The sequence below is a fragment of the Struthio camelus genome, chromosome 3 (assembly GCF_040807025.1).
Source record: "Struthio camelus isolate bStrCam1 chromosome 3, bStrCam1.hap1, whole genome shotgun sequence".
Classification (NCBI taxonomy): Eukaryota; Metazoa; Chordata; class Aves; order Struthioniformes; family Struthionidae; genus Struthio; species Struthio camelus.
The window spans coordinates 34,380,043-34,397,456 of record NC_090944.1 but is presented as its reverse complement, the minus strand read 5'-3'; the positions used below and the strand labels follow the sequence as shown (position 1 = coordinate 34,397,456).

The window sequence follows — 17,414 nt, the reverse complement described above, 5'->3', positions numbered from 1 at the left end:
CCAAGATGCACGGTGACTATGTGATTTTTCTAAGGTGAAGCACAGAAAGGCTTTCCAGATTTACAGGCTGCCAGTGTCAGTTTGACCTTTCCATGCTCTTGCACTGACTTTTGTGTTGGCGGTAACTCCCTCCATTTTTGGTACAATCAGTACGTTGGATCAATATCGTGCCAAATTTATAATTATTTGGCTCAAAGTATGAAGGTAGCCATCCCACTTGTGACCTTTGCAAAAATGACTTTAATATATTTGGGATGTGTGAAAAGAAATGTATATATGTTGCTACTTCAAGCCTCTTTTAACCAGCTCTAAGGTATTTGCCCAACTAAATTTAAAATTGTGGGCAGTGACAAGAATCAGGCATGGAAGACGCCATTATGTGCATTTCTCCCTGCAATTTGAACTAAATATACTGAACATTAAAGTTGTTCAGGTTATCTTCATGAAGACTTACCAATTTACATGTGAGGATCTACTGGCAAGCACTCTGTAACCTTATTCTCTGCAGCAGAAAATTGTTTTCTGTAAGGCACAACTGCAGCAAAATATTAGGAAGGCTGAAGAGACGAGTTGCTTAGGATATGGTTGGTTACATGGTCAACGTATTGTGTTCTGGCTTATCAGTGCTTCAGACACTCCTAACTACTATCAAAGCTTATTTGACTATCCCTACATGGCATGGATAGTCTACACTCACTACTCCCCCAGCTTCTTAACTCTGAAAGCACTAGTCTCAATGTTAAAGGGGCATTATTTGCCCCTTTATAATAGAGATTAATTTCTATTATTGCTCAAAAGAAAAACATCTATATATATAATGGCTCTTCTGAGGCCATCAGAAGCACCACAACAAGGTTACTCAGACAGTTATCTTACATAAACAAAGATGTATCTGTTTTTTTGTCTCATGCAACATTTAAAGTTGAAATCTGGACACAGAACCAGAAGCAGCAGTGTCAACCATGTAAGACAGTATCTGGACTCCTCCATTTTTCAAGATATTTATCCTCAGAATGGCATTGCAAGAAGGAGAAATGCTTCTATTTTCAGTTACACTGATGTGGAGACATGAGAAGGCAGCACAGGGATTTGATCCATGTCTCCCAAGCCCCAGGCACATGCCCTGACCATTTTCTTCTGCCTTCCTCTCCCCAGGGCCTCTAACTTTGCATGTGAAAAGAACAGTAAGCCTGAGTACAATCAGATGTTTTCATTTCCAAACACTAGTACATAAAAAGAAAAAATCTTCTGGTAGACTGAGACTGTAAACTGCAAGATTATGAACTTTTTTCCTAAAACATGCGCCTAAATGCATTCTCTCTATATTTAAAAGGACTGAGTGCATCAAACTGCTGGGAGTGGAAAGGACTGCCACAGAGTCAGGTTTAGGGGACACACCCCAGGTACCTGTATAAAAACATGTATTTCAGCAAGGCCTTTGGGAGGTCTACTAGTTTTGTGTGTCCAACACCCTTTGGGATTTTTGCCTTTTGCTATAGCTGCTTTATTGCAAGCAAAATGTAAAAGTGGCCCCTATGTTGGACACGAGCAGGGATAACGCCTGCCTCTCCAGGAGAGGGCTGCATGGGGCAGGGCAGTGGCTGTGGCAGGGCGTCCAGGGGAGGCAAACAAGCATGGGAAGGGAGCACCATTTATAAAAGAGAAAAGAATAAATAAAGTCCGCCTGTGCCCGAGTAAAAAGAGATGCGCTCAGTAATCAGAGCAAGTGGAGCGTAAGTCAGATATTAATGCTGCACACGTGAACACCCCGAGCGGTGTGGACCAGGATCAGGTGCGAGCTGCATACACGCTGGCCCTGACAGAACCTCCTTCTCCCAGAGATGCTGTCGTCCGCAGATGCTATGGGGTTTTTGCCTTGCACAAGATAAATTCACCAACATTTAGGATCAAAGGAAGTTTTTCTCAGGCCGGACCGTTGCAGTTTTCAGATGCTTCTGTTTGAATTAGCTGTGCGCCACGCAGCACATCTGGAAAGTCATCCAAAAGCCTGACTTACTGGGGACATCCTGGGCAGCAGTACAGAGCCTCCGTGGCCGTGCAGACAACAGCATCAGCCGTGTGGACTCCGTAAGCCTCCATCACTCTCCTTGTCAATTATTTGATTTTCTGGAAACAACATGAGATGGTGTCCTGTTTGGCAAGTAGCTCCTGGGGCATGGTTTGAAGACCGTCCCTGCAGAGGACAGGGCAAGCCGGGAAGGGGCTTTGGCCAGCTTTTCACACTGAACGTGCTCCTTCTGTTTCCAGTTAGCAACTGAGGAAGCAAAACTACCTTGGAGGGCTCGTTTCAGATGAGAGTGTTTTTCATTTCTCAAAACCAGTTATGCCAAGATTCGAACTTGCAATTCTTCACATAATTTGGTAATTGTATCATCACTGACATATTTCTAAGTCTTCTGTTACTAAGGGTTGCTCAATATATTTGCTCTTCTAAAGACAAATAGTCATAAATAACACAGACTGCAGCACGGGTAACGTCCTCTTGGCACCCAGAGCCGCGAGGCAACCGAGCATCCAGCGCCTTTTTCTTTTCTAGAGGAGTTACCAGACGGTGCGGACAAGGGTCGGGTCCCATCCCCCCGCCAAGACGCTGCGGTGAGGGGCTGGCTGGCAGGGCTTCTCCTCTGCCCCAAAGCCAGGCTGGGAGCGGCGGGACGACGACATGCTGCCTTCACCCCTCCCGCATCTGTGGGACAGGTGGCAGCAAGGCGAGCGGCAGGATGCCACCCGCGCTTTCCCTCCGCGGTGGTGGGGCAGGGTGCGGGCGCCTGCGGCGATGGCAAGCAGCTGCCGCCTGAGCAGCTGTGAGCCGGCTAACGCCTGTGGATAGCGTAAATGTTGCGTATCACGAGAAGCTGTTGGCCAGACTTCCAGATTTCCTCTGCTCAAGTCACCGCAAAGACAGGGGTTTCCGGGAGGATTTCAGTCCCGGGCAGAGCGGTGTCCCCGGCAGGCAGAGCCCGCCAAGGCGCAAGCACGCGCAGACATTAGGTTGCTGGGGGAGCGGGGTTGTTTGGCGTGCGTTGCCTCAGGACATCCGTCCCCTGGGTTTCGCTACCTGGCGGGTGCGACGGAGGGCCGGAAAGAGCGAAAGAGCGGGCGAAACGCGGGAGGAAGAAGCAGACCCTGCCTGAAGCGAGTTAAAATCAGTGGTACGCGGATGGTGTCGTGCCCGTTTACTCCACTGGGGGCACTGGCCCTTGTCGTTCTTTGCGCGTCCTAGGAAGAAAACTTTAGGCCGGACTCTAATCCTGCCCTGATTTTACCTCACTTTTACACGTTAACTCCCCCAGCCGAGACCCTGAACCTCCCAGAGGCCCCATGTACCTGTCAGGAGCCATCCCCGGAGAAATGAAAACCGTGAGTGTCTCCTCTTTGTAAGGACGAGCTAGGCAAGGCGCCAGCCCCTTCCCCCCTCACCCCCCGCCGACCCCGTAGGGCGACGCCACTTGAGGCCCACGGCTGCTTTTCGCTTTCCCTCTCCGGCCAGGCGCTCGGGGCTCCCGCCGCCGGCGGTGACGGAAGGAGAGCCGTGCCCAGCCTGGCGCGGACTGCGATGGAGCCGGGGCAACGGCAGGCAGGGGTAGGCGGATGGAGGAGGCGGAGAACGGCCGAGAACGGCCGCAGAGCGTTTCCCTCCCGTTTCGGTGAGGTATGTTCCGGCTCTAGCTTCATTGGGACGCTCCCGAGCTCCCGAGCTGTTTTACAGCTAACTTAGCAGGGGGTTCTGGCGTGATTTGACAAGCCCTCACGTAACTGAAACAGTTCAGACAAAATATTTACAGCATTCTTCCTGGAAATGATACTAAAACTTTTTGCCATACGGCCGTGTCTTCTCACAGGCTTTCAGAAAATAACTAATTGCTCCTTTTAAGGTACTTATCTCACGTACAGCTAAAGCCTGCTCCCTCCTGGAGCACCTTCTGCAGCTGTTTTGGGGGGGAGCTGAGGACGTTAAATTACCCCGCACCCTGTTAACCCCTTCGCACGCCGTAACCCCGTAACGCCGCGGCTTCGCGGGGCCGCAGGCGCGGGGGAGCCCAGGTCCCTCGCTGTCCGCAGGCAGCGCGCAGCCCTCCGGCACCCCGCCGCGCTTGTCCTCCCGCCTCCCCTGCGCTCACCCGACCCCGCGATGAAGCCTGCCGTTCGCTCTTTCCTGTAAAACGAATACTTTCTCGAAAAGGTCCCCCCCCCCCCCCCCCAGAGGCTGAGGGAGCGTTTCAGTGTTTTTAAGCGGTGGCTCTCTTGGAAGCTGTATTCCGGTAAGAGCGCTACGCAGCCACAAGCACAGAGTTTCCCCTCAGCAGATATGTTTAAGCGCTGCCCGCCAGTTCTTCTCGGCCACCCGCACCACCGCGGCCGTAGCCCACGGCTGCTGCTCTCCAAGCGCTAGTCGCTCCTTCAGCCGGGCCGTAACCTCCTGCCCTCGCTCTGCTCCCTCCTCTCATTGCACTGAACAGACCTGCAGTTTTCAAACTTACTCTTGGAGGCTGATTTCGCCAAAACGAGGCAGCTGCCCCCCCCCAAAAAGGCACTTGCTCTGAACTTCTGCCTATTTCTTTTAAAATGTGCTCTTGAATGGCAGAAGCTGGGAAGGCTGGGCTTCGTTCCTTGGTTCCCGGCACTCTCCCTTGTGAATGTTTTTGATGTCTAACAATACAATACTATAAAACTATTTCAGTAGTATAAAAACTATTTGTGATAGCATGGAAACTAAAACCAGAACTCACGACAGTCTTTCTCTCCAGGGAAATACTAGCAGCATCTCTTTCCACTCATTACCTACTTTCCGCAAACCGGTAGGAATTCAGTATTGTTGAATCTTTGGTCCTTCTGGCAAATTTGTCTGGAAACTGGTCAGCAGGTTCAAAAGTTATTGGTGGGAACTGTCAGACGGACAGCATGAATGCATGACACCTCATTTCCTCAGGGAACTGGCTAAAAATCTGTCTGCAAATAGTAACAGGTTTAGGCATCCAAGCACGTTCTGATATAGCGCACTGAAGAGCATGTAGCACAGCTGTGTTTGCTGCTGCAAGTAGCTGTGATTATCCAGATAAACTAGGTAATGTGGTCTTTTTTCATCAAAATAGTCTCTTCATCTCCATAATGACTGTAACTTTAGCAGCATTTATCCCATCTTAGTCCTGCTGATGCCTAAATGCAGAGTTGTAGTAAGTAAAGGAAACTCATTAAAATCTTTTCTCAGGATCTCATTTCGCCAACAAGAAATTTTACAGTCACACCACTGCAATTAGCAAAATGGTGTTAGGCATGACAGCTAGTCAAGACAGAACGCCTTTGAAGAATTATTTAGGAATTGAATTTTAAGTGCCAAAACTGTGATCCAGAAAGTCCTGATCTACCTTAGCCTAACTGTGCAGGCAGGTTGCTCTTATTTAATAGGCACAGACTTGCTGGAGCTCAAAACTACCTCCACTGAGCTCAAAATTCTTGCACATGAAAAGCATTATGCCCAGTGGTATAGTCCAGAACATAATTCTCCTGCCTAAGTCCATCTAGGATTCAGAAACAAAGTGTTTCTCTGTAGCCAACTTTTGTCCATTAGAGGAATCGAGTGTTATTCCAGGCCTGGCCTTTTGGGCAAGCTTCAGAGCAGAACGAGAGAAGGATCAAGTTCACATAATGTCCCAGTGCTGGCCAAGATCACCTCTCTCTGAAAATGTGGATGGTCTGGGCATTGCTACGGTTATGACTGCCCCACCAGGTTCTCCATCATCAATCCCAAATGCCTCAGACAGCCAACGCCATGGAGACTAATCCTCCTTAGACCTCCTGAGAACGGGCAGTCTCACGCAGCAGGAGATGGAGATCTGCGGTTTGGGTTGTCTCTACAGCCATATGGCAGCTCTGCTCGCAGGCTGTGAGCGCCAGGGCCAACGGGTGGAAAGCTGTGGTCTGAGCCTCAGGCTCTGCTACTCGCCAGCCTGCCCTCTGTTAAACCATACAGACGCTGCCCAGTCCAGCCCCGAACCAGGTGGATTTTGCACATTGCTGAAACACGAGGACCCCTCAAAAAATTAGACACTTAACCTTCATCCACATGTTTTCAGGCCTTTCTCACGCTCTGTAATACCTCTGCAAGGAGCATTTTTACTAGTCCTTGAATACTACAGTGGGACAAAGAGTACTAAATTTAAGGTGGACCGGGTAACTAGTTCGCTGAGGTGCTTTGGAAAACTTAACTTGAATGTCTTCACTGTGGAACTGGGATGACAGTAATCTTTGCTCTGTTCACAAGCAATAAATTTAATTTTTGTTTAGGCCACAACTGTTCTACAGCAAAGGATTTTCCAGGCCTGATGGGAAGCAAAATAGCAATTTTAGCATAAGATAATCATAAATAATGCCATGTTGAAGCTCAGAGATCACCAGCTTATCAGCAGTGTGCCCCATAATGATTTTTTCGTCCTAGTGAACCACAGTAACCATGCATGCTTACGATCCAGTGTCTGATCTTGATCTCATAAAAGACTGTCTAAATTAGAGTTCCTTGGAAAGAAAGAAGAAAAACTGGATTCACTGCTTTGCACATACCCAGACAAATATTCATCTTATCATTAGATTTCTTCTTCTTGTAGTTTTTCAGGTTCTACAGACTTTTTTAATGTGAAATCTTTAAAAAAAAAGACTTCTTAAAAAGGGGAGCAAGTTCCAAATGGAACTGCTGGCAACAACAGTTGTTCTGTCAGATGCTGCAGAAAGTTCAAAAAAACAAGCCAAACCCCCCCCGATCTTTCTGCTTTATTACCACTGGGAAACGCAGCTGACTTTAATAACTTTAAGTTTATTTTTCCCAGACTTTACTTTCCCGATCACCATCTGTCTAGACACTGTCAATTACTAATATGTGTACTCAAGGTGAGTTTAAGGGTATTCAATATTTTCTTTTCCATGTGATTAAATTTCAAGGCAGTACTGAACTGACCCGCTAGTACTCATGTTTGTCATGTAAGGCAGATGTCACATTATCCAAAACAAATTAAAGACCTTTCCATTGATTTCTACTGAAAGCTAGGTAGAGAAGTTGTGAAAAATACCCTGATTTTCAAAGGTCTTCTGGAAAGTTGGATAATAGGAGCTATCTTTGCCTTGGTTCCCCCCACCACCAGAAAGAAGTCCCCAAATTGGTGAAGTTGGGCGAGAGGGATTCAGCTGAGAGATTTGTGAGCCACCATTGCTCACTGCAGAGAGAAAATGGAAAAGCTTTTGAGGAGCAATCAGATTGATGATACTCATCCATATATTAATCTGTGCAGAGAACAATTTGGCTGTGCTAGAAGAGAGTAATTACATTTAGCTTAAATACCATTCCCGCTAAGTAGCTTCTAGTGCAGCTGGGCCTTTCTGTACATGGGAATTGCAGAGCACAGGTCAGCAACCCCCAGGCAGTGCAGAGTCAGCTCTGCTAGCACTGGTGCAGATGCCAGATAGCTCATTTTCATTCTGCACATCATGTTGGACGTGGTGGCTGGAACATTAGTCTCTGTCTACGTTTTCATGTCGAGGAGTGCTGCTGTTGCGGAAATCACAGTCATTGGGACAGATCAGCTAGGAAGGAAAAACCCAAAGCTCTGCTACGTATATATATATATATACTCCTGGCGAAAACTGATTGTAACTGATCATTGCTTTCACAGGTGTTGATCTGTTTACCTTTATGTTATTGTTTTAAGACGCTTATGCCTTTTCCTCTACACTAAGCCCCTGAATCCCATTCCTCACCAGGCCTGAGGTCTCTGCTCCTCCCCCAGGTGAGCCAAGTCAGCTGTTTGTGTGGCCATAATTCAAGTGAAGACATGAGGGAGAAGAGGAGAAAAGGGACCAGTATTTTGCCTACCTTTTTTTCTTCAGATCAGTTAGCTGTTGCACGTAAACATGATATCCCTATAAACATACCTTAACTGGCCAACCCTGACTAATAAATATTGAATTGCAAAGTACTAGAGCTAAACCTAGTTTCTCAACAGTGTAGGAAGGAGCTTTTCGAAGTCCCCTTGGAGTGAGGCACCCTCACAGTATCATCTTTAAAAATATGAGAAAGGATTGGTCTTTCTTGGTCTCCGAAAGTATCAGGTGGTGCTGTACCACCCTGATCAGAGTTTGGGGGAGATTCTCATAAAAGGTATAAATCCACTTTCAGCTCACGGGTTCATCCCTCCCCCCGCCTGAGAGGGACTGCATTCACCTCCTTGCCTACATTTACCGGCTTTATAGGATTTCGGGGCACATGTTCAGTCTTTCTTGTTAAAGCTGTTCTACAATAAATAGATTCATTACATATACCGTGGGACAGCGTCAGCAAAAAAAAGAGAAAGACTATGTCTGCCTGGCCATCGACTCTGACATAACAAACTTGGACTTTGAACAAAAGTGTATGGAGCAGGGCAAGGTCTGAAATCATGATTGCCGTGTTGGGAATATAAGCTCTCCAAACAGCGGTGTTTAACATGCACTTCTTCTCAATATATCTTACTTAGTCATGTAAGGATGTTTCTGCAGAGCATATTGGCTGCTTTGGATCCCATTCGGAAGCTGTCCCCTGGCGCTTGGGAGTCAGACTCAGGACTGATGGCTCCATTCTGGGATTCAGACACTTAAAGTCCCGGTAACAGCTGGCCTTCCTCTTTACTCCCCTTCAGTTGTGCTATCATGGAGGCCTTACTAGCACAGAAACCTAAGGTGCTGAATGCCTGGCAAGGTATGCCCAAAGGTAAATTATAGCTTGTTGCATTTTCTCTGTTTTCCTGGAATGTTCTCAATTTTTAAAGAAGGTGTTGGGGAAAAATGAAGGTACCTAATTTGGAAAGTACAACAGAAAACGTCAAACTGTGGCCTGCCACCTAGTGGCAGAATAGCATCATTCTGCACTGGTAGCACTAAGCACCTGGAAATCAGAAAGCCACATCCCTAAGTTCTTCCTTGTTACTAAGCTGCAACAAACAGAAAGGGTAGCACTATTTTGAAAAAAAAAAATCAAGCAAGCAAATTCCTTTGCCAAAAAAAAAAAAAAGAATTATTGTCAACTAAACCAAGCTTTATTTATGTTTTAGTAATCTTTTAGCAACCTTGTGCCGTTACACACATAGAATTAATGAAGGTAATTTAGTCAGGGTGTAAATTAGCCTGGAGACAGGTAGAGGTCACAGTGTTTGTATACATCTTTTCAAGGGAAGGTACATTCATTCAGAAACAAAATATGGGTTTAAAAAAAAGTCTACTGATCTTGACCGTGTACATTTAAAGACTTATTTAATTTGACAGAATTCACTAGTCTTAAATTTTTCTCAGCTCTGCATCAGGCCCAGCTATTTCTCATGGAGCATGCTGAGACCAAATTAACCTGTGTGCTACTGGCATCTTCAAAAGTTGTCAAAATAGCTGTACTTGCTAAGGCAGGAAGACTGTCGGTCCTGAAATATGCAGGACTACTGTCTTCAAATGCAGTCCTGTGTCATGATTTTCTTCCTATTCATATTCAGAATGCATGTCTCAATCATGCTGTGCTGTGTATTTTTATCATCTCTTATTGCCTCGAAAGCTAGGCGCACATGTCGCATGGGTGCATCTGGACTCTGGACGCTTTCAGATGGGCTATACTACTAGAGCTGAGAGAAGCTGTAGCTAAGGGAGAATGCCACTTTTATTCACCTCCAATGGTTCCATCCAGTAAGAGGTTCTAGTTTCGTTTGCAGCTCCTATGCTTCAGCCAATATTATCTAGGAGTAGCACTTTAAACAATTATTTTAAGTCCTCAGGAGCTAAATTCCAGACAAGATAGAGGCATGGCAAAGCACCAACTGTTCCTCTAAAGCAAACCACTATGTATGTAAGTCATTTTACCAAGAAAGCAGCTAGTCCTAGCATAAAGGACAAGACTTGCATCCAAACTGAGTGATTTCTTACACTATCAAGTTAAAAATGTCTGTTTCTCTACATATACTATTAATACTTAGTAACACATGTAACATTAAATTCTGAGATCCAACCTCTTTTTCAAAGGTATATATGTATTTTTTTCTCAGCTAGAGCAGTAGAAAAGATGAAAGCAAAAAAGCACCCCATAATGTAGCCATTTTAATGTTGGCACCACCTTCCAAATATACTGGCATACGCTCTACGGAATTTTGTTGGGGTTAAAAAAAAAATCAAAACGGACTCCATTGTTTTCTTGCTTTCTTTTAAACAAACACCTTGTGAACATCCTTGTGCATGTTTTTGAAACTCTTAACTGGCTTGGCCCAAAGTTATGGAGTGAATCAGGAGCTCAGTTCAGCAGTCAGAGTGTCCGGAGCTGGTCCTTTGCTCACAGCATTAAATCACTCTCTCTCTACTGCCTGCCTTCACATGCAGGCCAGCATTACATACACGCGTTTAACTGGTGCTAACTTCTTATTGAAGAGATCTTATTATTTGACTGACTCAAATTAGCCTAACAGTTGATCAACTGAACATGCTTCTCTCCATAAAGTTTGCTTATTATTTGAAGAATGTTGACTGTAAAATGGGGGCCGGGGCCCAGTGCTGTGACAATATTCCATTCTGGTTTATTCTCTGATTTCTGCTGAAGAAAGGGCGAAAATGCACTGGCATCTAACTGTAGGTTTAGCCTCTATATTCTGATGTATTGCAGAAGTCACTTGGATTAAGACACCTGGCCAAGGCTGCACTTTTGCCAGTAGGAAGAGCTCCAGAACGCTATCTAAATACATATATATTCTGCCCTCCCCCCCCCCCTTTTTTTTTTTTTAATCAGGAAGTATTTCTATGGGGAGAATGCCAGGAAGCAAAGACCTCCTCCAAGAGTACAAAAGGGAGCTGACTTTAATCCAGTGCATAAAAATAGTGACAGGAACTACTAATTTATCACCCATTGTAGCCCTCCTTCCATTTATGATCGACTTTCTCACATCTTGTCCTAATTCACACAAACTCTTGGGAAAAGGACTGAGTAGGTGTACACCCGATTCTTTCATTCAAGTTACTGATATAATTAGTAAAGGACAATTTCCCAGCAGTATACTGGTTATACTGACAAGTGTCTTTATATGCTAAGTAAAAGGACGATAAAACTGAATGGTAAGAACACAGAGCCTTTAGCCATTAAAGCCCTGGGCCATTAAAACTGCTAGACTGAATGAAGGAAAAGTCACTCCTTTCTTTGCTTAAAGAAGTATTTTAATAGATGCGTGTCAATATGCATATATGTGAATGTGTGCATATATGTGCCTTTGCTGATGATAAACTATTTTAAAAGGCAAACTAGCCGGGCTTTCTCATATTGCTAAATGTTTGGGAGGAAGCATGCTAGTCATAGCTCAGTTTGATAGAAAGCTCACATAGTTTTCTTGATGAAGGAATCTTGAGTATAATCTTAAAGTAAACAGTGCCTGAAACTTTTCTTGAATCTACACCTTAATTTATAAGGGGACATCGGCTAGCTTTCCCATTGTTCCCGCAATATACTTCAAACACATGGCCAGGGCAGGAAAAAACAAAAGCTCAGATAATGCAGGTGTTTCTTGGTATGAAAAGGGCTTTGAATTGAAGAGAGATTTTTACAATATCCAGCTTGGTTACTGAAGGACAAAATTGCATCTAATAACATATAATCGGTATCTTTTTATGATTCTTGTCACAGAAATCAACTTTTGACATTTCTCACCAGGTAGAATCAGATCTTTAATCATCACCCTCAACATAAGTGCAGGTTACTAACATCTTTTTCCATTTACACACTCAGCAATATTTCATTAGTTATCTTCAAAACATGAAGTTGACACTCTAAGCAACTTTTCCCCCCTTCAGTCATGAGAATACGATCCTAATATCCTCATAGTGCAACTGCAGCCCTGTAGTCTTAAGGACATAAAACAGAGAGGGTTGTAGGTAGATTCTTACGAAACTAGCTAGAAAAGGCAGGAAGTTCCAGGCATACACATCCATATCCAGAACTTAATGTGCCTGAAAGCATCTCTACTTTTCATAGACATCCTGTAAGTAATAAAATAAGAAGTCATTATGACATTAATTCTACCTACCAACCTTGCCAATAGTTTATGTATGGTAACTCTTAAGTAATCATGTTTTACTGTATGAAAGGAATGATTTCTTGGCAAAATAAGAAATTGCAAGGGACTGTGTGTTCAAAATCATGATTTATTGATGTTTTCAGTCGTGTAGCTCCTTGCAAAGATACACTTTATAAATTACGGAACACGTATAGTTCTCTCAACAGCTCTTTCACACTTTAGTCCTCAAGTCCAGGTCAGTATTTTGAAATGAGATGTTCAAAGGAAAATTATGCAAAATGGCTTTAAAAAAAACATTACACTAGAAAGCTTCAGTTCTTTCAGGATCCGAGATACATATATTGTAAGCGGCATTACAGCGTCTGCACTACACCCCCAAGCGATATATGCAGGAGAAGCAGCATACATACAGTACCTGCACTGAACCTCAAGGTACATCTCATGATTAGCAGTACGCAGCATGTGAACATCTACAGCAGCCTCAAAATTTATCTTAGTATAACAAATGCCCAATGGATTTACAGCATCTGTAGCAAGGTTAGATGAAGGGTTGTAGCACATTACAAACACGTTCAAGTGAGCCCTCCTCTTGTGCAGTCAGGCCTGGCCGGTGCACAACCCATGCACACTCCAGCATTTCACCATGACCACTGTGACACTTCCCAAGCAGAGCCATGAACCCTGCTAATTGCTCCTACATACAAGAGAACAGCTCACTCCCCAAATCCCACTCTCCTTCAGGCCCATCCCATCAAGGTGGCAGGCTCCACTGAACTTGTATCAAGATCAAATTACATTTATGACCAACTGACATCACTGTGTTGGTGGTGATGTACCTTTGAGGTTAAATTCTATACTTCATGTTTGCTTGCCCTCGATTGCTTTCCTTAAGGTTGATGTTGACATAATGCCAGATCTTAAAGGCAAACAAAATAAGTTTAATTTAAAGAAAACATTTATTTGAAGTTCTCATATGTCACACAGTTTAACAGATATAAGACAATTTTTCTCCCCTTCACATTTCAAGCCTTCACCAGAGAGCATGCGCACACTGTCCCATGGACAATGAGATTTTCCTATAACAACTGCTTCTGGACAAACCATTAAGGTGTCCAGGCAGATGAAGACTCGCATTTTAGGCAGACTGATTTATAAAATCTGTTTTAAAAAAAAAAATAAAAACTTTGTTATCAAAGTCTTGTCGCAAAGTAAAGATGTTTAATACTCATAAGCTTGATCTCCAGCCATCCCTAATCAAACAGAACATACGGCCTTCCCAAAAAATCCCCTGAATTTTAAAACATTCCAAATATATACAAATTTATAACTTAAGTGCTCATTTGCTGCAACCTTTTATTCATGCAAGAGTTGTGAGAGGAAAAGGTGTTTCTTAGAGTGGCTTTTCTGAAAATGCAGTAAAACTCTTCACTCGTGCAAAGAACAAAGGCGTGTACATCTTGTCAATGTCAAAAGTAGTAACTGCTGTTTCACCAGTTGACCTACAAAGAATAGATAATAAAATAATAAAAGTTAAATCAGACATAAATTGCCGTTTAAATCCTTCAATTATATAATCACATTCCACAGTAAAATGCGTACACTAAACGACAGTTGGAACAAAAGCTAAATAAGCATCTTTCGTATCGCTTCATTCTGAAAGCATTTGAATGTTGGCTAGATTACACTATATAGAATACACTTGTATTTTAATAACAAAGAAACCACTTTCTGCCTTCAATTCCTATTGTTAGCTCCAAGAATTGGAACAGCACAGAATACTGCTCAAGTCACCATATTAAAGTAAAAAATCTCCTTCCGTTTGTTTCAGTTAGAATCATGGACTTCAGAGTACAGAATGACAGCTATGAACTGTCCTCATGTTTGCAAGACTAACACTGTCCCCGCAGGCATTTCTGGACATCAGCAACAAAAAGCACACATCCTCTCAGCCAAGTTTTCCGCTCACCTTTATTCTAGTTTCTAAAGGACACGCTGTACTCAGAGGTTAAGTAACCTGACTAACCTGACTAGGGCAGAAACTTCATGCTGTAAAGAATCTTTGATATTGCCACAACTTCTTCATAAATTAGGTATGAAAATATTTGTTTTTATAAAACTTACAGTCTTCTGCTTATGAAAGCTACCTATACGCTAAACTGCCAGTAGATTCATAGATTTTATACACTTATAGCTCAATATCTGAGCTTTGTCCCTATAAGGAGACTGAATATGGAGGTTAAGACGACTAGAAGACAAGGCCTAAATCCACCCTAAATGCCTATGTCATACATCTGGACGGCCAGCCTGCAGTAGTTTAAAATAGAGTGCCAGGAGTAAAAACAAGAGCCGTGGCTCTTCCTGGGTTTGTGATGAGAACAGCTGCTCACAGTATTTTGCACTGTTGGGCCATACAGTTTGCAAGCACTACAGTTCTACAAAAAATGGATGCAGAGACCCTCACATAATGGTCTCTCTCTACAGCATTTCTTGCTTGCACTTTTACAGAGGGAAAGAAACAGGCCTTAATGAATACCTGTCTTCCGCGCCTCTTTACTAGCACCACATTGAAGTCATTCAGCCCTGATTCAGTCCTGAAATCATTCAAACGCTGTTCATAAATCCCTTAAATAGCTAAAATGTTGCAGTTCTACTAATGATAGTTTCCATACCATTAGCAAAAATTACTGAAATCTTGGAATTTCTTAAAGTAAAAGTTAAATACAACATATCAAATCAGAACCAGCTATTTTTTCAAGGTACTTTTTAAAGCCTTGCAAGTTTTGCACTTTTTACATTCTTCTTCAACTTAGAACTGGACAAATTAATGCTGCCCATGTTTCTATAATCAGTTATTCTTCTTCAATCTTATTCTCTGTTTATTTACTTACTTGTAAGTTATGTGACAAGAATGATGTATCCAAACAAGTTTGTTGAATCTCTGGCGCCCACTGGAGCACAACTGTAGTCCTACATGAAAACTGTGATCTGTTTCTTGCACAGGAACACGGCGGAAGTACCTGTATTTGTGGTAGTCAATTGGTTTCTGTACAAAGAAAATAGAAGTTTTGTGACCTACAAAGAACACATTGTTCAACTGTTTATCCTGAGGCTTAGATAAAACTGTGAGGGCAGATGGTTAAACTCTCATACAGGACAATCTTTAAAAATAAGTGAAACTTATTTTGCTTGAAACACATCCATTTAGATGTTAATTATGAAAGAAGTTTTCACAGAAAGTAAGGTGTGGGTGGAGGACACCACCCACACCATGCTAACTCACTGTAAAGTAACATAACGCTTGTAACTATTTTCTCTTGACAGACACCTGGTTAATCAGAAAATTTCTTGAGCAAAGTCAGTTGACCAAATTATTCAGAGTTCAATCCATGAATACTGCTGACTTGAGTTTTATTTAACACTGTGTAACATAACTGCACACAGTCAAAAGGTGACCTCAGATAAAGACCTCTTCACCTGTCCCTCCCCACTCCTGTCTCATTTTCGTTAATTCTAGCGTTCCCATTATCTTCCCAGGAGGGAATATGTATTGCTTTTCACATTTAGAGGACTAAAGCCTTAAACAAATAGCCTAAAGCCTATCACCATGCATAACAATCAAGCCTAAGGGGAAGAACTGTTGCTCAGGTGTGAACCCAATATTTATCTGTCTCAATACAAACTATTACAGGTTTGGAAAAAAAATGGTAAGATAAATTGCCATGCTTATTCATGTATTTATTTTTAAATTAATTTGTGCATATTATATTTTAAACATGAAATTTATTTTTAATCCTCTGGTGTAATGCAAATCTCCAGGTGCCTTAATTAAGATTTTTTTCAGACTGTAGAGTTTAAAAATCCTTTCTCCTTAAACTATTTTTCTCTATTCTATTTTGGTACTACCTACCTCTTCCTTTTTCTTCATTATTACAGCAAATACTTTGGTTTGATTGTCCGTTTCCTGGGAAAGGCGATAATGGCCAAGCAAGATTGCATCCGTTCTGGAAGGTTAAGAGGACAGTGTCAAGGACAAAACCAAATTCTCTGTCCCACAAAAGTCATGTAGTTATAGTCCAAATAAGAGTAATGAAAGGAAGACCACATATCCTACTCAAGGAAACTAACTGTTATTTGCATTTGGTAGAGTACTGGACTGACTGATGGTAAGAAATTATGAAAACTTTTTGGAAGGTTGCTTTTATAATTGTCCCACATAGCACGGTAAAGAGGAATTAGTTCTCTCTACTCTACTGCTAAATATTTTCAGATTTCTAATGAAGAGCTCAAACCTGTTCAGAGGTTGCAAATAATTTTCTACAAGATTTTTAAGAAGCCTGTGCAAACATCAAAAAGAAAGCAAGCAATAGTTTAGTTAAGGTCCCAGCGAAAACTTCACTTTCCTTCATACAGATGAGGAAGTATAAGAAAGTAGTTAATAATGAAATAATATTTTTCAAAGCATTTTAAAACCACAACAGGTAATAGCATGCGTTCTTCCATCTACTTTCTTTAAAAGTCTTCCTAGACATTGTCCTAGCACAGAACCTGTAAAAGAAACCTAATTACAACACCAGGACCTTAAATAAAAATAACATTTTTACTTTTGTTTTTGCTAAGCCCAGATATAGAAGCCTAGGCAAAGGTAAATAGAAATTGCTAAGTAAAAGCAAGAGAAAAAAACTGTACAACCAGATATTTCATTTCAATAACCTTGTATTTTTAGTCCGTAAGCGAGGAACAATAGATTGAGGATCTTCAGGAGTTGTGAGCATCATAACTTGGCCATCTGGAAAGAATCTCAAATACCTGCAGAAATATAATTACACAATATATACATAGAGAAAGTGTCATTTTTTTGGAATCATCACAGGTAACGAAGTTCAGAATTTGAACACAGATTTATTTACACATAGTAAAGCACAAAAAGATCAGAAATCAAAGGAGTTTTAAAGATTAAAAGATCAAGCTAATGCAGAGTTAGGAAATACGGCAGAAATTCAGGAGTTCTGTCAACTTTAATCAAAGCAGGAACGCTACCCAGGAATCAAAACTGACCTCAAATAAGTTTCTCCATTCCCAGCATCAACTGAGACAAACAAAATAAAGTCTTAATTACACTATTAGTACAGAACAGACAATGCCATATGGACTTCTTTCAGGTTCTGGAATCCGATCGATTTTTACAATATTCAGATACCGTCTTAACGTATGTAAGACTATATATGTAGCCATAAGAGTCAACGGTTTCTATTAACAGAATGGAACAATGCACTTTGTGAATAGCAGGATGAAGAACAGCAAGAAATGCAGGTTGCAGCAACAAATGGCAAAGCATTTAGA

At 42.4% G+C, this 17,414-nt stretch overlaps 1 protein-coding gene across 1 annotated transcript in view; it reads right to left on the bottom strand.

Annotated features, from left to right (window-relative positions):
• Positions 1–12,181: 12,181 nt before the first annotated feature.
• FBXO9 (F-box protein 9) overlaps positions 12,182–17,414 on the bottom strand; it is a 20,196-nt gene continuing 14,963 nt past the window's right edge. Inside the window, exons 10-13 of the mRNA XM_068937357.1 lie at positions 16,785–16,880; positions 15,982–16,075; positions 14,963–15,117; positions 12,182–13,573 (exon numbers count right to left, since the gene is read on the bottom strand). Coding sequence (XP_068793458.1) covers positions 13,465–13,573; positions 14,963–15,117; positions 15,982–16,075; positions 16,785–16,880 — 454 coding nt within the window. The 3' untranslated portion in view covers positions 12,182–13,464. The remainder of the gene's footprint in view (positions 13,574–14,962; positions 15,118–15,981; positions 16,076–16,784; positions 16,881–17,414) is intronic.